This window comes from Lonchura striata, chromosome 5, assembly GCF_050655825.1.
Source record: "Lonchura striata isolate lonStrDom1 chromosome 5, ASM5065582v1, whole genome shotgun sequence".
Taxonomy (NCBI): domain Eukaryota; kingdom Metazoa; phylum Chordata; class Aves; order Passeriformes; family Estrildidae; genus Lonchura; species Lonchura striata.
In genome coordinates, this window is record NC_140707.1 from 18,616,514 (window position 1) to 18,642,601 (window position 26,088).

The 26,088-nt window shown below is 40.5% G+C and overlaps 1 protein-coding gene across 28 annotated transcripts in view; it reads left to right on the plus strand.

Moving 5' to 3' along the window:
- LOC110469629 (uncharacterized) overlaps positions 1-26,088 on the plus strand; it is a 217,000-nt gene that overhangs the window by 34,617 nt on the left and 156,295 nt on the right. For 17 of the 28 annotated variants that reach the window (XR_014955509.1, XR_014955507.1, XR_014955510.1 and 14 more), the window contains exon 1: positions 1,449-14,636. Coding sequence is in view for 3 of the 28 variants with exons in the window: in XM_085579915.1 (XP_085436041.1) it covers positions 9,950-9,994; positions 14,463-14,636 (219 nt within the window). In the remaining 25 variants the exon portion in view is untranslated. Of the gene's footprint in view, positions 1-1,448; positions 14,637-14,660; positions 24,246-26,088 lie in introns of those variants that run through there. The other 11 variants (XR_014955505.1, XM_085579900.1, XM_085579911.1 and 8 more) reach the window with 4 other exon arrangements.

Sequence of the window (26,088 nt, forward strand, 5' to 3'; positions counted from 1 at the left end):
TGGGCGATTGCCAATGGGAACTGGCAAAAACCTGCTTTACATAATTCAGTGAACACCTATGCCAGCTACTGAGAGCTTGACAGCAGCTTGGAGATTAAAGGATGTATTGTCCATGCAAACTTCATGGTGGAAAATAATTTCTTAATGATAAAATATCTGGCAATTGCTCTTGCAAACTATGCCAAATATGCTTATTTGTTGCTCTTAAACAAATGTGTTTTGCAAGCATCTTCCCTGCTCTTTATACATGAACATGCAAATGTGTCTCACAGAAACAATTCTGAGATATAAATTGCATTCTATTAGTAACTCCACTAGATTTGCATCTCTTTGAGGGCAGACTTACTCTAAAATGAAGAACTGCATGAGATTCACATTTATTCCTTCAGACAGCAAGAACTTTTTGAGACCACAAGGAGGGGAGAGAGTGTTACCGTAACGCACAGTTGCTCACTTGCTCTCTCCTGATTCCCATCTCCCTCTTCCTCTCCTCTCCTGCAAGACCAGATTGTTCTCTGAAATGTACTTGTGTGATCTTGCTGCAGGCAGCTGGTTGAGTTACAAGTAAATTGGTGCTTTCTCTCATACCTGTATTTCAGTTCTCAGAGCAGATTAAGATAAACAATGGAGTCTATTAATGAGAGCCAGGAAGGATGGTGAGAGGAAATCACACATAAAAAATTGACTGCTTCCCCCCCTTATTTCTTATTTCTGTTACATCTTGTGATGGGATAAAGATATGCAAAAGACATAGCACTCGGTAAATGATGAGATTATTTTCTTAATATTGAGTGGACAGTAGTTATTTTGTTATTAAATATACTTATCACAATGAATCCTTTCCACATAAAAAGTTATCATTTGGCCATCTTACTTCTAGAGATCTCCATGAACTTGTGTGCTTTTCAAATTATTTTTAGTCTTTTGGAAAGGGAATTGTTGGAATGATTTCAAGGTTGAACAAAACCAACCTTAAGGTATTTCCAACACAAGTTCAGAGTATTCTTTAATGGTCTTTAACTTTTCTCTACATAAACATCCAATGGATATTGGTGAATTTAATTTTCTTACAATGTTAACTTAAGACTACAATTTTTTCCTTTGCTCCACTTTTCTGTTTGCAGCACAGTCAGAATGAAAAATTTGATGTAGGTAACAATTTGAATTTGCCATTAACATAGAATCTGGCACCATGCAATGATCTCTTCCAGTGTTAAGAAATGGACCTCATGGATCCCAGCATTTAAAAAACCAAAAATTAGCTTAAAAATGGCAACTGTTTTATAGCAGTTTCTGATTGAGGATGAAGGATGTTTTCAAACATTAGTGAATTCTCACAAAGGTTCTGTAGGAGGGAAGTTATGTCAGATATTGTAACTGAAAGAAGAGACCTCTGGCACAAAATGGGGACACTCCCTAACCCCCAGCCATGAATAGTCCTTCACCCAGGTGAAGGACCTTTTTTGAGATGAAGAATTTGAGATGATGGAAAAAAAGTGCCTAAATGATAAGTAGACAAGCAAATAATAATGTGCTGCAAAGCCAAGAGGATGGCAATTGTTGTGAGTTCAGACTGAGCAATACAAGTATGCTTTATGAAGAAAACATGACTGGAAATGTGTAATGATGATGTGGAGCATTTAATCAGCAGTGTCTTTAGCAAGCTCAAGGATTAAATTGCAATGGACCAGCTGGAAGCTCAGATTAATAAGCAGAAATATTTGTACTGGTATCCCAACTTCATGGCACTACCCATGAAAATGTATTTGCTGGGGTGAAAATTGGATGGCACCAGGCTGCTCAGACTAATTATGATCATTTGGAGCTGAATAAAATTGAGAGAGTTTTCATTGACAAATAAGATATGTGCTCTTAATTTGAGAGGATAATAATTTTCCACTTACGGGTTTTTTTGAATTTTGAATCATTCTATGAAAGAGAAAAATAGATTAATCAAAGATTGTAACCTAAACCCAACCAAATCTAGCATTCATCGAAAATTCCTACTGACCTAGAAGTTCTAATTGCCAAAAGAATTGCTGTTTGATTTTAGAATGTATTGTGTTAATGAAATCTCCAGGGACTAAACCTGAGATGCTTGCTTTTGTCCTCATTTCCCTCTTACTAGTACATCCCTGTGAATAAAAATTATGTGGTTTTTAATTTCCCTGCTACCTGCCTGGCTGCTGCAGGGGTGCAATTCATGAATTTAAACTTGCACATGGCCTCTCCTTTGCTGCAGTTCGTAGTCCTATTTATTATAGCTGTTGTTTTGGGGTTTTTGGGAGCAGAATGACAACTTTGACAATGTGTCTGCTTGCAAAGGCCTGTCAGAGGCTAGAGGGGCATTCAACAAAATCAGCTGCAGCTTTATAAACCCAACACAGGCCAGTAGCAAATTGGGGAAGGTCCCTTCTGCCTAGGATCCAGGTGGAAGAGCTTTGTCATACGTGGCAGGCTGCATGGAATGGTCAGTCCAGGCTGCTTTTGTCCATGCAGAACCTGTGCACATGTAAGGGGCCTATTGCTTCCCTTTAGTGACCTATTGAAATGAAACCTAGATGTAATAGTTTCCAGTCATAAAGGAGCCTTACATTCAAATCAGTTTTTCTAGTCTGTGTTGCAGTAGCTGAGGTTAATTCATACTGTTCTTCAGGCACCCAGAGGAATGAGATATTCGTAGCTGATATTTTACTGCAGTTATGTATCTGCTTTTGTGCTTTTTATTTTTGATGAATTTTTTCTTGAATATATTGAAAAAATGTCCTGGATCGATAATTTTCCCCTTGAGTTTTTCAATTCTTGATCTCAAAATTATAATTCCAAATATTGTATTGATGTTTGAGTAGATTCTGAAGACTCTGAACAATATGCCTCCTACTTCAAAGAGTTTGTGATTTAGAAGACCAAAAGCAGGTGACGGCTGAGAAGGGCAGAGCAGAAAGGCTTTGCTCCGATTTTGAACAGTGAAAATTTGTCTTTCAAGGCCATAAAGCAGGGATACCATGCCAGTTGCATTCCTTGACGATAAATTAGAAACAACTCATGAGACTGAGAGTTTATTTTAAAAGAAGTATAGATGCTTTTTTTGTTCCTCGGTGTAGATTTGGAGATATGAATATGGTTAATACAAATTTAGGATTTTGAAAGGTTTATTCTGAAGGGATTTCCATGTATTTTTAACTCAGGTTGCGTTTCTTGTAACATTTTTATACATTCTTACAGCTTTGTGTGGTTGTATGTACTTGACTTCGTTACAGAAGTTGCAGTAACTCAAGCAGACAGTAGATCTTTATGAAAAAAATGCAGAAAGTTAGAACTAATATCTGGCCCTAATATTTGGTGGTGAAAATGAAAATGCTGTCAGAATTCCAGAAGATACCTATGAAAATCTTTAATAGAAATGTTATTAATTGAATGCTACCTGAATTAAGCCTGTGAATCCACACAAAGACAAGTTCTGGAGCACAGATTAAACATAGGGATCACTGGCTGGATTTTCAGGCTCAAGGTCAAGCACTGCTCTGGATTTCAGAGGCCTGGGGAGGAGAGCAGTGCAGTTTTGCTGTTAAACATCTCTTGTGGCTGCATTGGATCTGTCTGGAAGTTCTGCATAGCCACAATGGGGCTTTTGGAAAAGTGATGTGTCCTCATCACCTAAGGAAAACAAGTAAGGAAAAGCCTGTCCCTGTTAACATCTTTCCCATTCACTGATTTGTTTATTTTGTTATGTGTACAAATCCCATTTAGCTTTCTGGTTACTGGGGATATGGTAAAAAGTTTGAGTGTGGAATTGCATTCCTTGGATAAATTTCACACCTGAAATAGACCTTAAAGAAGGCATAATGCCTGCTCTGGGTTCTCAGTTGGGAGTTAAGTGGAACTTAAATGGAGCATAGACCATAGATTTGCAGATAGTAATGAATTTCATATATAGCAGTAACTAATATGGAAGTACGAATTCTTTACTTTGCACTCAAAATACATGTATGGCATGAATAGCTGTCTGAAATGTGGCATTTTCATTTTCACTACCAGACATTAGTTTTAACCTTCTGCATCCCATGGGGCTTTCTACAAATAACACCAAAAATTTGCTTCAGTGATTTATATTTTTCTGCAAAGGTGAAGCCCACAGATTCTATTTAGCTGACAATTTCTTTAGGTGACTATACGACAGCATGTGAAGCACAATAACACAAGCCAATAATTAAAGGAAAAGGTTACACCCTTTTAAGGGTTTCTTTTTGTTGTTTTTTGAACTGCAAACTCTTTCTGAAGCAAATGTCAGCATTGTGAAGAATGATAATGGGTGTCTCTTTTCCTTTAAACTCCTTCCTACAGAGGGGAAAGCACGAGTGTGTTGGAACTCAAAATGTCTCTCAGACATTTTTAGAGGTTCCAGGCCTTGGTCAGAAGCATTTTAGACCCTGGCAGGCAGCTGGAAACAGCTGTGATTTTGGGTTTGAGCCATGGAATGTGTTACCAACTTTGGAGGTGGAACAAGCAGTCACAAAGGGTTAGATAGTATAGTAAAAGTAGTGACAAAATAGAGGGTAAATTTTTTTAGTATTGTACAGGGGGGTTTTAACACTTGTACAGGGGGGTTTTTACTTTATACATGGGGGTCAGAAGTTCTAAGATGGAGCAAAGTGGGCTGTTCCTGTTCTTCTTCCTTGCTTCCATGTTCTTGGTGATGCTGGCACTCACAGATTGGTTTAGAGTAGAAAAGCACTTTGTAATGTAGGTAGTAGGTATTGGGGGAAAACTATAAACTGTAATAAGTAATATATCATATAAAAGATAGCAGCAGCCCTGGGTGGGGGGAGAGAAGAAGAAGACAGCAGACAGAGAGGATGTCAGGGTATGTGTGTGCCTCTGCCCAGGCCGCTGACCAAGCAGCTGCAGCCTGAGATGAAAATCTTTTAGATAACTTGCAATGAACTGCCTTGAGACCGAACAGCAAAGAGGCTGCGGAGTCTTTCTTTGGAATCACGGGTTGGAAGAGAAATTTCACCACCACATGAGACCCCAGAGCAAGCCCAGGGTTCCCACACGAGTGTTTTACAATGGCCTCTTCCTTCCCTGCCTCTCCTGTGAGAGGTGAAATTCATCCTTGTTTGGGAGCACTCGGAGACCTAGCAAAGCTTTATTCCTGTGCATCAAGGTGAAATCTCTCGGGCACCTTTTCCCCTCAGCACGAGGTATGAGCTGTGAGCGTGGCCAGCCTCATGACCCCAGACCAGAGCTGCAGAGAAACGGGAGACACTACAGGGGCAAAGTGCTCTTTGAGGCTGCTTTTGAGTTTCACTCTTTCCAGTGGATTAAGTGAGTAGTTACCATGAGGTTATTGCAAAACCCTGTGAAATATTTTTGGTAGCTGGGTCTCTGGCATCGGGAGAGAATTCAGCTAATTTTTTCAAAATTCTGGCTCATGTTACAGTGGAACTGAGGATAAAATATCTATCTGTCCTTGCTTCTATTTTGTAAACCCCTGAACTATGTAGCTTGCCCACGCATTGTGGTCCAAAGCATTGTGTGTTTTGGATTGTCTAAATTTTTTTTTGGCTTTTCAAAAGGTACACTATTTTATATGATTTAGGATGCTTAGTGGCATGCATACTAATTGTAGAAAAATCCATCAGATATTACCCAGTAGACTAGACAGGCTCCTTCATGGCTGTTACAGTCCATCAGGTAAATACGTACTTTGGAACATGTACTAACGTCAAAAAACATGAGTTATTTTCCCAGGAGATGCTGTTCCAGCATGCTGGGCAAATGTGTATCTAGGGTGGGGTTTTTTCAACAGCTGATTTTCAAACCTTTTTTTCAAACTGAGAAGGCTATATCAATTTTGAAACAGCTGCCATGACCATTTTTTTGGAAAAGTACACACATTTTCAAAGCTAACACATGCCAAGCTCTGTGCTGTTATTTATGTGCATTTATACAGCGCTGTAATGTGTATAATGGGCTCTGGAACCATTTTCCTAATAATGCATTTTTTCATATGGGAGGAAGCAACAAAATAACAGAGAGAAATTAACCAATCAAAACCATGGTAAATAAAAGTCTCTCTCTTTCTTTCTTTTTAAGGCTCAAGAGGCAGCTGGCACTCTCGTGCTTTTGTTATACTGAGGAAAGAGAACAGCAAAACTGCATGCAGTATAGAGTCAGTGTCATTGAAACTAATGGCATGAATGATCTCACACCATTGTAGTAAGATGGAGATTTACTGTGCTAAGAACCCATATTATGGAGAAAAGCATCGATCTACTTCCACATTTTATTCACATGAACGACAAACAGGTTATTCAGTACTATGCAGTCACATTAAATCCCTCAGTGTCTGAGTCACAATGCCTCCCATGTCCCTCACACTTTACAGCTGTGCAGAGCACCTAGCCAATAACTACTTGTCTCCATTTTGCAACCAACATAAAAGGTTTATTAGTCCCTCTTACTTGACCAGTTTACAGTTTAGACTTGTGTTTGCTGGATAATTTTATCCACATTGATTCGTAAATAACATGCCCACTAATGCAATGTCCTCTCTCTCCCCCTCTTTTTCATGATAGGCATTAGGCAGGTGGAGAGAGAAGCTGTGGTTACATTGCCAGTTTCACTTTTTAGATCAGATTTTGTCATTTCCATGGCCTAGATGTTCTACTTCCCAAGGGCTCAGTGCCTGTTTCCTATGCAAAGAGTGCAAATAATGATAGGCTAAAATAAATTAAGATAGGCAGGAAGAGAGATTCAGTGCAGTATTTGTTCTTGGATTTTTTGTATTTATTGACTAATGCCATGTCATAGAGACTTTTTCCTTTGTTTTTAACTCTAACTTTGTTACTGTAATGGAGATATCATAGTGGTGGTAACTATGGCAAAAGAAGGAAAATGCTGGCAAGTTATTTCTGTTTCAGTGGGGAGAGACTAAATGATGGTGAAGAACAATCCAAAACACATGGTACATTGCTTTAATTCCCTGTTTCTTTACGTTACAGCACTTGTGCAAGCCCTCCTTAGCCATGAGAGGATGCTCTTGGTACATGAACTTTGGATGATTCAGAGTCCCTGCCACCATCATGCTAATAATTTTCAATGTAGCCTTTGAGGCAGACTACAGATCTGACAGGGAAGCACTGTGCTACCACTCCTGACTACTCTAATGGCTTTCTGGGAAATGTGACATAGATTTTCTCATTTCCTTCCAACAGGAAAACTCACTTCTGAGCCCTTCTTTGGCATCATTGTAGCTCCACATGTGTAGGACTCTGCACAGTCACCTTATCTTCGTAAGCTTTGTTGCACGTTCTTTAATTGCACACATTTTCTATGGTCTCAAAGATTGCAGAAAACTGTTGGTTCCCAAACTTAAGTCACATCAAATCTGTAGCTGCCTGTTATCATACAGTTTGTATCATTGATTCTTCACTCTTTTTCTTAATTTGTACTTCTTAGGGAGTAAGAACACACCAGTTTTTGAATTGCTAATGTTTCATAACATTAAATGATTTGTCCCAGAGGATCTGGTGGTCAAGTCAGGAAAAGAATTTATCTTCTAAATGCCTGCTCTCATTCTTAAAGGACATTGCCTTGAGCTTCTGCATCCCCTTAATATGAACTCTGAATATAGTGTGGAATAAATGGAAAAAGTGTTTTAATATCCTTGTTGCACTAAGGAAAAATTAAATTCTGTGTTTCTGAATTATTATTTTTAATGTGTATTTCTGGTTTCCTCTTACAACCTCCTTCTCAAAATAGCATCAAATAACTGCAAGGTTTTGACTTTAAGAATAAGAAACTTTTGTTTTAAGGTTGTCTTCCTGCTGAGATCTTAGGGCAGTAATTTCATCATTAGCGAGATAGGCTGTTGAATTTTTTGCTCTTAAAAATATGTGAGCTTGGCTGATTTGAATTATAAGCAACACAATTTCAGGTCTTAGAAACTGTTGCAATACATTGTGGCTGCAAATTGAGGGAGTGGGAAAGAATTTCCAGTCCCAGCTGAGACCTTATCAAATAATTTAGTAAAGGGAAATAACCCAAAAATAATTCCTAAGAACTGAGCTCTAGACACAGAAAGTGCTTTAGGCTTGCCCTTCCTGGATTTGTCATTTTAGATCTGCAGAGAGGCAGAAGTGTTGGAGCAGAACAGGCTAAGAACCTAATTTTTGAAAGGATGCCCTCACACCTTCCCTCTGTGACTGAGGCAGGAGGAGTTGATTGGTGCATGGAGACCCTCCCTTTGCAGACACACTTTTTATGTGCTTGAATATCATCTATCATTTGTGCCCACCTTGTACATTTAGCTGGGAAACATGTGACTCATTTTCCCTTTTCCTGAGGTAGGACACGTCGGATACAATCCCAGCGGGTTTCCAAACCAAGCCAAGCCATGCATGGGCTCCTGGGAGGTGACACACACAAGGGGCATGTGTGGCAAGCAAACATTTGCCTTCAATCCAGAGCAGCTTTTGGAGTTCTGTTTTCCCTGCCACTTTTCTATTTCCCTTGATTGGCACAGTTAATCTGTATCATTGTCTATTACTACTTCCCATCCAAATGTAAAATAGAACTTGCAGTCAGTTAACAATTTGGTCTCAATTATACAATTACTTTTCCTCCAGTTGTCCAGATGGTTTTTGTGATTTTTTGTTTTCCCATTTCCACACCTTGGAAATGAAGAAAAACAGGATTGGAAGAAACCTCAAAAGATCTTCTATCTCTCTGCCCCAAGGTGGGATCAATTCTATCTCCATCATTCCTGGCAGATGATTGTCTCTTGCTTTTAAAGTCTTCCAGTGGTGGTTGTTCCACTATTTTTCCAAAACATTAGCTCGTTAAGTTAAAATGAAAAGTCTTTGCATGTCTGGTTTAATTTTAAATCAGCACTGCAAAGGACTGGTTGTAAATGTGCCATGAAATATGACTTAGATTATAAATTGACTGTAATCTTTGGGTATATAACTGAAATTAATCTTTGCAGGGGGCTTCATGTAGGATTTAAATTAATTGTTAACTAACTCTGATATCAGAGTTCTTCGTCTACTTGTTCTTCGTTTACTTGTCTCTGCCTCCTGCCCTTTCTTTCTTCTTGTCCTTCTTCCCCTCCTTCACCTCCCTCTTCCTCTGGAAAGATTTTACTCATTCTGTTCTTGGAAATGAAGGTCAGGGCTGAATTCCATTCTTTACCTTGCTAATACTGGAGTTGCCCAAGCCAGAGAGAGGATAGAAATTCTCTGGACAATTGGGATATGTGGGGGCTTGGTCAGGCAATGGCTGTGAAGCTGCTCTTGGATAACACCTCAGGTTTACTCCAGTGCCTGCTCATTGTCATCTTGGGAGAGTTCAGGAGGTCATCTGAAATCCATCTCCTGTCTCCCGTTGTTCTCCCTCTCAGAGCCCTGAGTGTGTTAATGGTTTCTCAGCAGCAGACGAAATGTGCAGGAGAGATAAGAGGGGCACGGGGGTATTATTCAGCAAGGCACTACACGTGTGACTTGTTTTCTCAGGCTATCACTTAGCACTCATGCTGTGACACTGTGCAGGAGTGAGCTTTGCATGGACAGTAACCAAGCAGCACCAGCTTGGGGAGCAGTGGGTACTTCAGTGCCTCTTGCATTTTTGGGTTCATGAGCCAGCTCCTTTGACTGCAGGGTGAATGGACCCTGAAAATGTGGTTCCCCACTCACTCTTCTCCAGTCCTATGTTTAATACCACTTCCAGCTAACCTTCAGAAAAATGCTTGCAGAGGAACAGGAAGAAGCTATTTTGCTAAGATACAAAACGCATTTGATATGCTAAAAGAGTGAAAAACTCTACAAGCAGAAAGTGTTGACATATCTTATCTCAGTTGTCAGAAGTGGCTTGTGAAATCCAGTGAGATGAAATCCATGCTCTACATATGGACAGTACAGGCTTTTCTTGAACTTATTCTAACTTTATGCGGCAGCCTTCATACTCGCAGAAGGTGCCTGCCTTGACAAATGTAAGTAGGTTCTCCCTTGTCTTTTTTTGCTTTGTTATTTCTTTCCTAACACCCTCCCTGTTCTCCTGCTCTGCCTCCTGTCTGACAGCCTGATTTTTGTGTCTTTCAGTACCTGAAATGGTTATAAGCTAACATGGAAAGTGGTATCTTGTAACTCCCATGTTTTGTTATTGTTTCTGACATTTTCCCTTAGAGAGTTGTGGAGTGTCTGAACACAGATCACAATATCCTTTCCAAACAGTATTTAAGGATGGAAAAACAGTCGAGAGGACAGTGACTGTAAGGGAAGTAAAGGAACACAAACTAACAAGAAGGTGTTAGGCATGGAAATGTGAAGCTGAAGTTACACCAGTGCCAGTTAATAGTTTCGGATAGGGTATGCAGATGCTGTCCTGGAGGGCTCTGCTTGCAGGGAGTGCAGGTCCTAATATGCATCAGCAGCTTAATGAAAGAAGATGCAGGAACATTTTTGTAACAAACGGATTGTTAAACCTGGTGCCACTGGTAGAGAGACAGAGAGCTTCTTTCCCTCCATCATTTAATTAAAAATGTTCTGCTTGAATAGTGTCTTCTATATGGGAAGTTTGTTCTCCACAGGCAGTTTGTGCTGTGGGCTGTGAGATGTAAGATATTGGCCCCAGTGCATGTGATAACATTGCATCAACAAGGAGCCTGTTCTCCAGTGTGTGCAGGCAGATCTTTCATTTAGGACAAAGGAAGTGTGGTTTGTGTTAAAGATATAGTTCAACTTTCATAATGAAGCAAGTTGTGAATGATGAATGAAAGCACTTATTGAGCTGAAAGTACACACACCAGATTGAGCAATGTTGATCTTTGTGCAACAATCAGCTGAGTAAGAGAAAGCAGGAACTGAATTTTTGACTGCCTCAGTTTGGCCTTCATTTTGTACTTTTTTTAGCTGCAAATTAACACATCCAATTGTCAGGCAAATGATTGTTGAAATTTTTTGCCTGTTACTTGGTGGTGCAAAAAAGATAGATATGCAAATTGCACATTGAAAGGGTAGGCCAGTCCTCTGACAAGACAAGCAATAAAGTCCAGTTGTATAAATTGTTATGCAATCAACATAGGCAGTTATTAAAATTGTTCATTCAGAGGGATACCATATTCCCTGGCTGATTCTAAGCCATTTATCCTTCCTCTTTCATACCGTCCTCTCTTTATTTTTTGTTATTTTTCCTGCAAAACCAAACACTGCCTTTTTCATGGATTATTCACCAAATACCTTGATTGGAGCTCAAGATAATCATATTTTAATTTGCAAGGAGTGTTTGAAACAGATTTTCAAATGGCATAGCAGCACAAAGGTAATTCACAGAGGCGTGTGTTTAAAGTAAGGGGCTAGTTTATAGGAAAATCCGGAATGTGGGCTGGAACATGTTCCAGAATTCCACCCTCTTGTCCTGGCTACACAAACAATATGACTGAGGCCTGCCAAGAGTTGTCGTGTTTAAATAGAGAGAGAGAAGGAAAGTGGCAAGAATTCCCTCGGCACTGTAATCCCTACAGCCCTGCTACTTAGCACTTTTAAGAGAAAGGCGGATACAGGAAACAAGAATAAGACATAGCACACTCCATCTCTTCTCTCCAATAAACACTGCTTAGAATTCCATCTAATCTGGGAGAAATAAACATTTCTAAGTCTTTTCTCTGAACATTTGATCTCAGTGACTAGAGCAGTTAATTTTCATTTTTTTGTAATGCCTTGCTATTTTTCTAACTGGATGCTTGCAGTGTCAGCTTTGCACATTGCGCTCTCCAAGACATAACTTGAAAATCAAATCCTGGGATTATTACTCAATCAAAATCCTACAAACTTTAGCAGAATATTTGCTTTAGGAAAAACTACAGGTCTTGGCAGTGTAGCTGCTGCTGGGTTAGTAGTTAGAAAGAGTTAAAGAGCATATGACTAAGGTGATGACCATTTCATAGGGAGATCTTAAATTCCTCAGAAGACAATTTGAATTGATGGGCTTTTATAACCACTTGAGACAGAAATGGAAGCATAATGCACTGGCACAAAAATGTCCATCCCACACAGCGACTGGCAGGTATTCCCTGTCTTTTGAGGTAACCAGTTTTTTATTAACTATCTGCCTCATTTCCAATGGAAATTATAATTACGTTTTTATGGTCCACTTTACAAGTTTTTGTCAGTTGATTTGCTGCCCTTTAGTGTTATGAAAACTGTGCTGGGGGATGTAGCTGGAATTGGTTTTATGGGCTGTGGCCGTGCACGGCTGAAGCTTTAGGAGGTTTGACATTTTCCTTTTCATGCTTTCCATGAGAAGCATGCCACTACTGACCTGTTTTCCCACCTATATGGTAGGTTTGCCACCTACTACACCCTTCACAAAACTTTTCATTAACTTTTTCCTTTAATAATGTTAAGGTCCTTTTCAGACAGGGATGTACTGAAGGGTCCGAATAATCATATAGGCTGGAGTTATTAATGAAGAGTCTCTCTTGAGAGTGAGCATAGAACTTCAAAATCATGTGGGGAATGGCAGGATCTTTCTCTGATCTATGTGTGTGTCTTTAGTCCTGCCTGCAGCCTTCAGGTTGTTACTGTCTTTGAAAATGTTCACCTTTCTATGTGTACTGTTTAATGCAAATACAGGAGGCTGAATGTGGAAGCTTTTACCCTAGATTTATTGTTAAAACAGGTACTTTTGCATTTGTTTCACCTATGAAGTGGGAAAACTCATGGTCGGATTCCCAAAAGTGTTTATTAGACTCAAGCAATTAATACTGTAAATTATGAGATACACGGAGTAAAAGGCAACTGGTATGCTCAGCACTGCATAGCTATTAATCTCCAGGCCAGGTTTTTCAAGGAGCTGAGCACTCAGCAGTTGTTGTCAACTTCCAATTCAGCTCCTAAAGGAAATGCCAAAATAATTAAAACTTCTGCTGGAGGCCTAGTGCTTCAGGAAATCCAGTCATTTGATTTGGAAATGCATGTGGGCAGTTGAGTTCTGTTGAGTATCCAGGCCCTGACAGCTATGTTTAAGGCTGGCACATCCTTCTTGGGCAACTGGCATATTAAATATTTTCAAAGGCTGTGCTTTTGCTTTATTCTGGAAACAATGCTTAAAAAACAAGCCTTGAAAGGTATTTCCTCCTCATTTTGCTCTCTGGGAGACCAAAGTCTCTTATTTATGAACTGCACAGGCAATTACAGCCTGCCATTCCCCACCCAATGCTGACCTGGGGGGTAGGAAGTAGTTTGTTCTTTATTCCCAATCAGTCTTTGGTTTCCCTCCTCAGCTATCAAGAAGCAGTTTTTCTGAAACAATATTGCCAACTAGTAACCAAATTGAAACAATTAAAAGGCTTTGTGCATGTATTTTGTAGTAGATTCTTCAGATTGAGTGAAAATCTCCAGAGCCCATTGACAACATTTGGAACTGGTTGATGCCCGTCAGAGTAACTTCTGGCTTTGTCAGTTGATTGTGTCTTAGTCTTTGTCTTAGTCCCTTTTTAAAACCAAAGCACAGAAAAGAGCAGTGTTGTATGTTCACTGTAATAAGTATTTGAAAACTAGTTGCCATTCATAACTTGGTCTCTGTTATGTTTATATACAAATGTAGTTTTAAAGGACCAGATATTTTTTTCTTTCCAGTTTTGCTGATGTAAATGGAGCAATATAGAACTGAAACCACAAATAGGCTGTCACCTGTATTAACTTTGAAATAGTTTGGTTTTGTCTCAGAAAAATGTACATTCCAAATGATCAAACCCTCATATGTTTGTTTGGAAGAACCTAGCCTGTCCTTAGTTGTGAAAGCATGAAGTGCTTTCACAAAAATTATATAAGAGAGTGAACTATGAAAGCTATGACTGATGCTGAGAAAGGAGAACAAGTTCAACTTGTTCTTAAAAACTCCCCTGTTCTTCTGGGATATTAGGACCATTGCTTAACATATGAGAAGACATATAGCAATATACATGCTGCTGTATTAGCTAGATACAATGGAATGAAAGGACCTCCTATCCCTTCTTCCTTGTGATTTCTTGTATTCTGACACATATTTTTTAATTAGAGATTTGTATGGACCAGTATCACTTACCATTCTGCTGGCAAGAGACTCCCTTCCTATATTTAATCTTCCCTAAAACTGCTCAAATTTTTATGTTAGGCATGCCTGCTACATTCGTGTTGATTGCACAGAAAAGGGGCAGCTGCTTTAACAGTTGTCTTTTCTGTTACAGCCTTATCAGAGGAGCTATAAAAATATGGACGTCTCTTCCTGTGTGTATGATTTTATAATCGCGAATAAGCTCCATGCCACGCTAGCTCCTGAGAAATAAATGAATATTGCCACCACAGGGCTCAGCGTTGTCAGGACTGCTGCTGGAGCACACACGGAGAGGGAAATGCATTGGCCGAGGCTCCCTGTCGCATGATGTGTCCTTTAGGTGGTGCCATTGTGTTTTTTTTAAGATGATGCAGGATGCCGGGGAGGAAAGGATGCGGCTCCCAATGAATCCTCCTACCCGGAATGACTCGGAAATATCTGGGAGTGCAGAGCCATCCCCACGCACAGGATGTAATGCTGCTAGAGTAAATATAGAACGGCTGCTGTCAACAATGAGGAGAGCAAGAGCTGAAGGAATGGTAACTTGAAACGTCCTCTTTTTTTTTTTTTTTTTTTTTTTTTGCTTTTAAATGTCAGTCACCAAAAGCGAGAAAGTGCAGGGAAAGGACAATTATTAGGAATGGATATGGACCGTGGAGTTTAAATCTAAACTGCCAGGAGATGCTAAAGCCATCCAAAAAAATGGAAGGGTTTGGATGTGTCAGTTGGGTTCACGTGGCTCCTGGTTGAGGATGAATCATGAAGAATCTCAGAAATATGCGCAGAGAAATGTTTAGGGTGGGTCTCAAAGCAAAGGCAAAATGCAGTTTGTTGCTAAGTGGGCAGGAAATCTTGCCTTATGGGGAAGGACCAGGGAAATTAGGAGTTCAAATCCCTGCTTTCATGGCCCTGGCTGGACAATTACTTAACTGTGCTGCTTTTTTTCTTCTTCTTCTTTATTTTTTTTTTTTTAATACATATTCTAAACTGTTTGAGTTTGAAGCCATGTTCTTGAACTTAATGCATCAATATATTTTAAATGCTTTGAGAATGCTGAATTGAAGGGATCACATGCGCACAAAAGCATTGCTGTTGTTTACATATTGTTTAGACGGTGTTTTCTTAAAAATCAGGGCACCCTATGTCCTGTGTTTTCTCACTGCATACGGGTCAGAAAAGCACAAAAGTACTGTATGTCTGAAACATTTCCAGCAGCTTCCCTGGACCTGCTTCCAAAGCTCATTGAAATCTTGTTAACAGAGCACTCTACCTCCCCCTGATACCTCACACTGCAAAACAGCTTTGAAGGCCTAGTCTGAATAATGAAAGAAACAAGGGCATCTGGGGTCCATTATTTACCTCATTTCATAAGGCACTTCTACAAAGTCTGCTGCCTGCCTTTTCAGATCCATGACAGAAATAAATACAAAGCCTGGAAAGAGCAAGCAAGTCAGAGTTGTCTGCTACCCTCTCTGCTGCCCCCCTCCCCTTTTCTTCCTGCTTCACAGGATACATTTGTTTCATCTCAGCTACATGGAGTTCTCTTTCTGCCCAAGACACTTGTTCTTCCCCTCTTCCCCCTTCACTGAATGTTTATTGCAAGTAGATCCTTTTTTTTTTTTTTTTTTTTTTCCTTTTTGTTTGGGAAGACACCTCAAACGTTTCTGGGTTTTGAAGAAGACCGGTGTGAAGCTGCTCAGGGATTTTTATTTTCACTTTTTTCTATTTTCTTTTCAAACTGACAAAGACTTGAATGCTGGAGTTGTGACTGTGGCTGCATTAGGAAAACACATGTGAAATGTCAGTAGAGTGATTCCGATCTCAGTGTGTTAATTCACAGGAGGGCATTTTAAAGTAATGGGGGTAATCTGAAATGTTAATGCATCCCAAAGGCCGAAGCTGCTGCTGAGGGAACAAATTGTGGAAATTTTTGCCAATTCCAGAGTATCTGAGCATTTTTAAGCAGGTTGGCCCAAAGTGTCTCTACATTTCTTGTGAAAATAAATGCTCTGCAAAACTGGCTTTCCAGTGAAAACCTTTTGGAATGCTCAGTCAACACCAGAGCACTTTCCCCAGGCACTTAGCACCCCTAGTATAGGTGAGGTATCTGGGTGGCTACACCATCACAGAGCAACTGTAACATGCAAGCGATTAATTTTGCACATTTTTTTCTATGATTTGTTCTCTGACCAGATGATAATTTATACCAATTAGTTAGTGGCCAGTTGGTAGCTGTCTGTTTGGCTATTTGCACCTGTGGCTTCTATCCACAAATTTTCAGGTGTTTATTGAGAGAGTGGCAATTATTTCTGAGCAAAGCCCTGCCCTTGTTAAAGTCCTTTATAAGAATGATCCAGCCCCGCAGATTCCTAAAGCCCCATAGATTCTTAAATATTTTTTTTTAAATCTACCCAGGTGTGACATTGCCTTTATATATTGCTTCTACTTTGATTTAGCTAAGCTGATGGCTCCAAATTGAGTTAATTTCTTACAAAATGAGTGTCTACAATCCATCTGCAATGGACTTTCCTCTTACACAGTTCAAAAAAGCAATAGCGTCATTATGTGTCAAAAAAGGGGTAGAATGGGATGAAAAAAGTAGGAGACCTTTGGATAAGTAGTTATTTATGGAGCTCCTAAAAATAATTCTAATAATAATTTATTTGTCCTAAGTGTGGATTCGGGTCAGTGTATATCCTAAATTTTAAGGCTGCTGTAGCATCTGCTGTTTATTTACAGCCATCCAAACCATTTTCAAAATGAGGCAGGGCTTCTGTTTCAATCTCCCTGTCTATTGTTCAAGGAGTAAATGATCTTGTGTTCTTTAGGTTGGGATCAACTTTACTGGACTTTATGTGTCTGAAACATCACCCAGAATCAACCTCTGAGGTGCAGAGGTTGCTGCTGATCTCTTTTAAGTGCACAAGGTGCTTCCTGGTTATATTTATAAAATTAATAGGTGAATTTTTCTCCTTTCAGAGAAAATGATAGATATCAGTCTTCACCAGCATGTGTTTCATGGGCAGTTACCAGCCTGTGATCATATGCATATCATCTAAATAAGAGGCAGAAAAATCTCCCAGAAGCTGCATGAGTACCATTTATCTTTCTACCATAATGATCTTAGGTTTAGCCAGCACAGGATATTTAACCTCTGCTGAATCATTGTTGCATGTGCCATTCCTTTTTATTTTTAATTATTTTTTTTCTTAGGTTTAGAGAGAATGTTTTGCCACTACAGTAACTGCCAGACAAAATAATGAGCAGTCAAAAATAATGAGCAAAAAAGAAGGGCAACCTGAAAAATGATGGTTTAATTCAACCATGGCATCTCTTGGCTGGCCCTGAATTCCTGCACAAAAATTTGGCTGTTTTCAGCAACCTGCTCCCTTCCAGTCACTGATTCTTTAAAACAATAAGCCCCAAACAGATCCCCCAAAAATATAATGCCTTCTTCCACACTGCACACTATTCTGTTGCTTAGTTTTCTTGCACAGATGAGTGGAATGTTTATTGAATACCCGATTTAATCAAAAGCTTTTGGTTGTACCTTTGCTACTATTTTGGAGGTGTCGTGTGAAGGCCCTTCATGCCAGGAAGTGTGAGGTGGGTTTGGGACACTGTTAGCCCATTTCTTGCAACAGAATTTAGAAGGTTGCCACAGATTGCAGAGCCAAAAAATGAGCACTTACAAGTCAGTGAGGTTGGCTTGTGCAGGGACTATATTATCCCATGCTCTGAATGCAGCCTCCTCTCATATTTGTAAGTAAATCAATTCTATTTTCCCCACACTTCTTGTTGAGTAAGGAAGGTACATGACAACCAGTGAGCAATTGTAGGAAAATCTTGTGGAGATGCCAGGTAACCTCAGCTTGGTCAGAACCCCACAGACAGTCAAATCCAGAAGATGGTTGCAGTTTAGCTGTAATTATATGCTTCTTGCTAGTCTGACTTTTCTCCACACCTCCCTTGGTGCAGCAGTTGTTCGTTAGGCTGAATTGGTGTGGAGGTGGTGAGCACTTTTGCTGCTATGTGCTTTGCAGACGTCATTACCTGCTAGCTGCAGTTGCTAGACTTTGAAACCAGTGGGGTAAGCAGCTCTGAGGGGAGCTCAGGGTGTGTGGAATCCTGCTGTCTCACTGACCTGGAGCTAGGTGTACATGTGCTGCAATCTGTATTTGTTTGGATTTCTCTGTAGCTCACAGCCTTGCACTTCCTTGTGTGGTTTCTCTTACATTCTTTTTATGCATTTCACCTTTCTCATTGGATTTCAATATGGTACTTGCTTCTTTCCTCATATTTGCTACCATCCTTCAGGTCTGCTGCTCTTTTGTTTCTTTCTTTCTTGTCTATTCATTTTAAATACACCTGGTAGTTTTTACAGTTCAAGCCTGCTTTTCACGGAAAAAAAGATTATTGGTCTAGTGAGGGTTGTACAGATCTCAGGTATGTCAGTAATTAATTCTGAGTAACCATGTGGTGTAAAATGAACAAAGAACAGGAACAGCCCTGAAGTCTGATAGCAGCTGTCTGTCTTGCTTTGGGGGGCTCAGGTAGGAACAGCAATATTATCAATTTCTATGGTCAGGGAACAGTATGAAGAACTCATTTTGTCTAAATCCCTGCTTTGGGAATTAACCTTCCCTGTTGTGTAGCTAAATTGTTCAATCTATTAGTCTTAATTTTCTTCCCTGTAAAATGGAGGTAATACTTATTGTCTATGTTTCTCATGGCATGTTATAAGCACTAATCAGTGCTTGGGAATGAAAAGATGTTGCTTAAACACCCCAGGGACCAAGAGAGGAAACAATGAAAGTGGCTAGATTTGTCCCCAAACTGATAGCTGCAGCACATTTCCCTTCATGGTTTTCTGTGTACTTTCGTCCTGGGAGACGCTTGACCTGCCAGCTTGCTTACAAATCTTGATGCACCCCAGTACAGGTGGATGGATGAAGGGTGGGGAGAACTGGGGAACAATTCTGTGTTGTGGGCAGAGGAAGAAAGGAAGAGCTGTCATCTGTCAGATTAAGAACACACAGAGCGGTTTGAACAGTTGCACATTCTCTTCCTTTCGCAGTGCATTGATTTGGTCCTGCTATGGTGATATGTGTTAAAAACCCCACAATTTTACTGGAGCTATTTTTGCACGTTCTCTTGTCCTTCTCCTCCATGGTATGTCTGCCCCTTTTGCTTTTATCTCAGCCTTCTGCATCTTTCCTAACCACATGCACATTACCCACATTATAGTTTCCCTACCCTTTTGCCCACATTCCTATTCTTCTTCCTCCTTGCAATATTTTCCTCTTTTAAGGTACAGGTTTATCTTGTGACCTGAATCATCCCATATTTCCTCACGCCTCCATCTCCCATTTTCCTTGCAGAGTTATGTGGTATGATGCATTTGTCATGCACCCCTAATCTGCTGTTTGTCCAGTGGTTCAGGCTTGCCACGACAGCATCTGATTATTGCAGACTTTGAGATATTGGATGCAGGATTAGCTAGGTAGCTGAACGACTAATGAACCAGGCTCACCACCACATCTTGTTAAGTCTGAGTTTATCAAATCCATAAGGGGCTTGTTCAAATTCACCATTGTGGATCATTTTTTCCTTCCTTTACAAAGCCCCCACCCTCTCTGCTTGTTGCAAAAATATTTATTACTTGGTCATATCCTACCTGGTCTCCTATATCTTCTTGGTCTGCTTTAATGGCCAGTTTAATCATCATGCCTCTCTCCCCTTTGAATTATTGTGATTTTTTGCTCATCTTTAGCATGGAAAGACCTACAATATCTTGCTTTAGCTCTGATAATATCTAGTTCTTTTGCAAATCATCTCAGGCCTATTTCTTTGCTTTTCCATCTGCTGTGGTCTCCCTCTTTGCACCTCCTAATATCTGTCATAGCTCAGAGCTGCCTTGTTCCTTCTCTGCATAATTTCTCATTTTCTCAGGATTGCTTCTCAATTTCCCCCTCCCCACCACCCCATTTCATTACTCACATGTAACCTCCACAAGCTTCTTTCTCAGAATTCCTGTGGCATGATCTGCCTTTTATTCCTGCAATAAACTCTTGCTCATGTAAGTGGTTCTAGTAAATGTCATCCCCATGGACTGCAAAATACTGATGCAAAGAGCTGATTTTGCAATATGTGTGCATATATAAAGTGACTGTGTACATTGTTGGCAGGTCCTGGCCCGTATAATATTGTTAAATTCATGGGCCTAAGCATGGCCTAGTCCCTGCCTGTCAGCCACAATTCCTGTGAGGATTTAGTAGGGTTTTGAACTCATCATATGTGAAAGTGCCCTTTAGTTCCAAGGTCTTCATCCTGGCTGGTCTGTGCTTGAGGTAACATCTATGTGTGTGAAACGAACCATAAACTCAACTGTGTTGCCATCATAATCCTTTTATCTTCCTGGGTGTGTTTATATAAAGATGGTGTGCACAATAAAGAGGGGAGGGAGAACAATTATGGATCAGAAACAGTGAAGGCGGCGGCACTCTCAGGTCAGAGTCCCTGGAAATCCACGTGGGGATTGTGTAGATGCTCAGCAGCACGAGGGAGGCTATGCAAAGTAACCAAATATCATCATATGGGACAATGCCTGTGTGTGCAATCTGTGCAGGATCACAAATAATTGCACTGCAGCAAACAGCCCCTACCTGCAGTGAGTCTGTAGGAACCTCGTGGCCATGAAGGGTTTAGGCAGGTATGTGCAGTGAGCAGGTGTTTTCCTGTAGGCACATCTCACATGCAAGCATGTGTTACTGGATGGACCACAGATCTGACATTTTGCTTAGTGAACTTGGGAGAAGAATGAGGTGGAAAAGGGAGGGGGAGCAGAAACCAATCAAAGAAAGCAATACTTTTTATCAATCATATTTGATGATATTCTTTCTCTCTCTTTCATCACTTTGATCTCACAAATAAAACTGATACTTTGGCCACTTTCCGAACTCTTAGCTGTGCAGTCTGAGAGGGCTCTGGGTTAGCTGCTGAGGGTATGTGTTTGCAATTATGCATTTGAAAGTATTTTCCCCTCCGCTGAGATAACATTCTTTTTGTGTTACCACACACTTCTGCTGTCTCGTTTTTCTTCTCCCATGGCACTGCAGGCTGAAAGGCCTCACTGCATTCCCCTTCCTCCCCCGATCTTTGCAACTGATATCTGAATAAAATACTTTACTGTGCTGGTATTTAACCTGCTCAGCCTTTCACTTTCTAGCTGTGAAACACACAAAAAGGGTATCGAGCAGAAGCATCCCAGCAGTCTCAGTTCTTAATATGCCTCCAAGGTAAGGCAAGAATGAACAGGGTTGGAAAATTTATACTGATGTTGGGGATCTTCAGTGCTTTATTTATAGGTTAACATTCACTGAGAACAGCTTTACATTTACTATTCCAATCTCCAAAGTTTTTTCCACATAAGATAACAAATGTGAATATTCTCCTTCATTGTTCATCTGACAGTAATTCAGTTTGTAAAGTTTAAATGAATAATGATCTGTCTTTTATAGGATAGGTAGGTTATAATTTTTTTAGCTGATGAATTTTGGCTTCACAGTAATGAGTATATGGAGTAGCATCAATTATTAACATGAGAAGATAGGATCTGTATTCCTTGACAAATAGCCAAGTTCATTGAGCTAAAAACCAAAAATCTGACCTTATGAGCCCTTCATACTGCAACCTGTTCTACCACACATGATTTTTCTGACCTTGGACTTTCTCATTGTGGTCCAAGAAGGAAATACTATTTCTTCAAAAGTCACACTGCACTCAATACTACAAGAAATATTCTCCACATGTAATTTAACTATTCTCTCTGGAGTACAGCTCTCAAAAGGCTTAAAGTGATTGGGGTCAATAAGAATAGGAACACCACTATCTTGGGTCTGCTGTAGCATATCTCATGTTAAGTCTGTGTGAAAATGAAACATGTGGGGTCCAATGCTGTGGTAATCCTTCTCTTCTACTAGCTTAGAAAGTTGGTTGGGAGCGCTCTCTCCCTTTCACACACATGTGTTTGCTTGCAGTCACAGCCACCCACGCACAGAACTTTAGGATAGGAGCTGCTGCAGTCAGAGACAGGTCCTGTCTGTGTCTCCCAAGAAGGAATCCTGTAGGATTGTGCTTAGAGAGCACAATTGTTCCAGGTGTTTTATGCTGAGCATTCTCTGTCTAGGATAAATCTGAAACCTTTTTAACATCTCTCTAGTTTTTAATATAAAGTGAGGAAGGTTTTTGCAGGCCTGCATGTAGCTGGGACAGGACGTAGATTTCTCCATTCTTTCATTTTGTATAGAACTCTCTGGGCAGCTATAGTACTGGGTAAAATAAAAGTACTAGTCCAAATGAATTTCCCACCTAAATATCCCTGATGATAATGGTGTATCCTAAGTGAGGGCAACATTCTATGAAACTAAGACCTAATGCCAAAACTTTATGCTAATGATACCCAAATTCCTTTTGCACTCATGATCAACTCTATGTTTTCAAAGATCCACATATATCCTTACATCAAACTTTACACAGAAATCTTGAAAAGTAAATTTTGCTGGCTTAGTGGAGGTCTGTAGACCAGCTTGGTGTAAGGATATGCACGTTATAGTCTTCATGGCTTGGACCCAAACCCATTTGTTTAGGGTGGAGAAAACCAACAGTGAAATCTTAAATAAATGGCAGAATTACCTCAGAAATATTTGTAGGATATGAAAATGGCAGTTAAGTGAAGTGTAAATGTTCTCTTGGTCATCTTTCTTCTGCTACTTTCATACTAGTCCTGACCAGCTTAATTACTACCAACATCTTATAGTTCTTGCCCAGCTGAGTAAGATGGGCCTCTCTCTAGCCAAAAAGACTGTTTGGAGAACTGAGGATGGTTGGGTCCTTGGTACCAATGTCTGGGAGGTGGACAATGTGTTCAGCAGACACTGACATTCACAGGAGTGTATCCTATTTATACTGAAGTCCAGAGTTGGTTTAATTGCCTTAAGGAAAGCACAAGAGGCTGAAAAGGAATCAACAGTGCCGGGTAGGGAAGGGTTTTGTGGATGAGCATCTATTAGTTTCTGTGTCACTCAGTCTTGGTGCAATACTGGATGAATAAATGGCTCTACGAGCAGCAGCTGTTTAAAATTGATATTTCATAGGGCTGGTTGGTCCCTTCTGCTAAAAGACCTGGACTTCAATTGCTGTAAAGTGGGTTAGTTGCTTACTTAAGGGGGTGAAGGGTCTGTCCACTTCCATGAACCTGCAGCCCATTTCCTCTTGGTCTCAGCACTGCTGCAGTAGCATTTGCAGCATGGCACATAACAAAGGGCACAACACTGGGTATCACTGGGCCTCCCCTCCCCCTGTTCCTGACTAATGTCTTTTCCGTGTGGGAGCAGGATCCTGATACGCGTGACACAAGCAGAGTACGTGGGAATTAGTTCCATTAAAGCCATGCCATATGGCTTGCAGGGTGCTCTGTGATACCACTATGCTGCTTGACAGTCTTTTCCTATGGATGGGATCAGCACATATTCCCTGATTGGCACTCTTTTTTCAGCATATCAAACAGGGACAGACTTTTAATTAAAAATTACATCATCACGCTGCTGCCAGCTCGTTGCAGGCAGTCCACATATTAATGCTGCTTGTTTCAGTTTTCAATGATCCTGTTATGAATTGTAACCTCATTACACAAACCTTGCTATACAGTGGAATTTCAAATGGGGTTTTGTGGTTTTTAGAACTTAAACAGCTAGAATAAGCACAAAGGCAGTTGTGGTCAGGCAGCTTCCTCTCTTACCGCAGCAGTTGCGGAGATGCCATTCCAGTGACCACTGTTTCTACAATGAGTCAGTTTCATTTTTAACAATTTGACTCAGTTCTCTTCAAAGGGGGCAGCATGTTATTTCTGCATGATTTTTGTGTGCATGACTCTCTGCGGAAGGGTCAGTGCCAACTTGAACCCCTCGGGATCTGGCCTTTTGGAGCAGCCTGGATTCTCCTGGTGGAGGGGGAGGTATGCTCCTGAAAGACTGTAGAGCTGGGGCTGCCGGCCATACATCTGTTCTGCCAAACATGCCCTGTGCTTTCAGCCATCTGAAAACACCATGTTAAGTGCAGCTCTTTCCACCAGTGAGCCAATGCTTGAGGTAAGCAACAGTGCAGCCTTTGCAAAAGCTCCTGCAAGGAAACTGAGGTTAAAACACTGCTTTTCTGAAATGAAAGCATGAAATAAAAGTGCATAGGTGCTTCAAAATGTTTGGGGGGGGGGGGGAAGTATAAATAGGTTAGGCAGTGGCAAGAAGGAGTCCAATTGTTTCTGTGCGCAGTGAATTATGACTCTCCAAACCCCTGCAAATGACTGTCAGTTACCTTCTAGAATCAATGATTAAGTAAACAGGAATTTATGGAAGTTCAAGCTTTACACAGCATTCAGCTGCAAGCTCTTAAAGATCATTCATGTATATTTTATAAACAAGGAATGCAGCAGTTTTCAATCTTAATGAAATGTAAGAATGTCTTTTTCGTTCAGTATGACTCACAGTTTCATTTTGAAGTTTTTGAGCTTCTCCTAAGGTTATGGAGTGGTCAAGTGAAGCGGAACATGGTTTTTGAAATCAGGAAGCCTGGGTGCTGTTTCATTCAGAAAAAAAAAGGGGAGAGCGAGGGAGGGAGGGAAAAAAGCCCTATTCCTGTGTTTGATTGAAAAAGAAAACTGCTGCTCTCAGTGAACCTTTGAAGTCCCCCAGCCCAGTAATTGTTTCATGACATTTGCAGCTTGAGGCAGCAAGAATGTTTGTGGTTGTTTTAAAGGCATCTGAGTGTGGATTCCATATGGTTTATTTTTATATTGGTTTTTTTTCCTCATTTTTTTTCCCTTCCCAACTTGGAGCCTCAAGTTCTTGCACATTGCCTGATACCAGGTCCTAGACTGCTCTATTTCTGCATGAACTGTTTGTGAAAGAGTTGAGTGAAGGCGTTGTGGCCCTAAGATTCAAGCGTGCTTAATTCAGAGAAAATCCGTGAATGCCTGTTGAGGCAATAGTTGATTTTAGCTGCGCTTTATCGATCCTATATTTGGAGTGTGGCTTACTAAACACTGTACAGTTTGCTTTCCTGAACAAAAGACCTCTTCATATGGCCTATACTTAGGGCATGATACTCCAAACACTCACTATAGAGCATAGTGCTGGCTGTCATGCTTTCAATAGGTAGTTTGCAGTAGGCCTGATAGTGAGCCATTGGAGGCAAATAAAGGACCTGATTCACCACTGTGCTCCTCTGGTCTCAGAGCAGTGAAACTATTTTGTTCAGCGGGACAAGCTGAATCAGACCCAAGCATTCTGAAAATATGTACTATAGAACTGAGGGAATCTAAAAGTCAATTTAAGGCATACAAACTTGAAAGAGCTGTGTGTATTTGCAACTCTCCCTCACCTCACCCCCCGACAAAACACTGTCCATTATATACAATACACTAACAACACTGATCATGTGAATTATTGCAGTCCAGTCCTGAGCTTATTTATAAGTGACCACTAGCAAGTCATCTGCCTTTACTTTGCAAGACAAAGTGCTGGAGCAAGTTATAACCAGCCAAGTGTAGAGTTTGCAGCCTGGGCTGCAGTTGTCTGTTAACAGGGGAACTTGCTCATTTATAGTCATGGAAGTTCTGATGAAGACCAGCAGTAACCTCTTGGTCCAGTGTGGAACCAGCTGTAGCCACAGAGGAATTGAACCAACTCAATTCTGAAGAGACAGTCAGACTAGAGGGCACTGCAGACTTCATCCAGAGTGATCCTTCACTTGCTTGGAGAGACTTCCAGCTCTTAGAGTCTGACATGATTATCTGTGCAGTTACAGCACTCTCACTGGGGTGACATCAGTCCCAGGGGCCTGAGTGCCTCAAATCCCTTTAGAAGTGTTTAATGGGAGAGTACTGCACAGGGAGACTTCATCTATGTTTGTGAGTAGTGCAACGTTACAGGAACA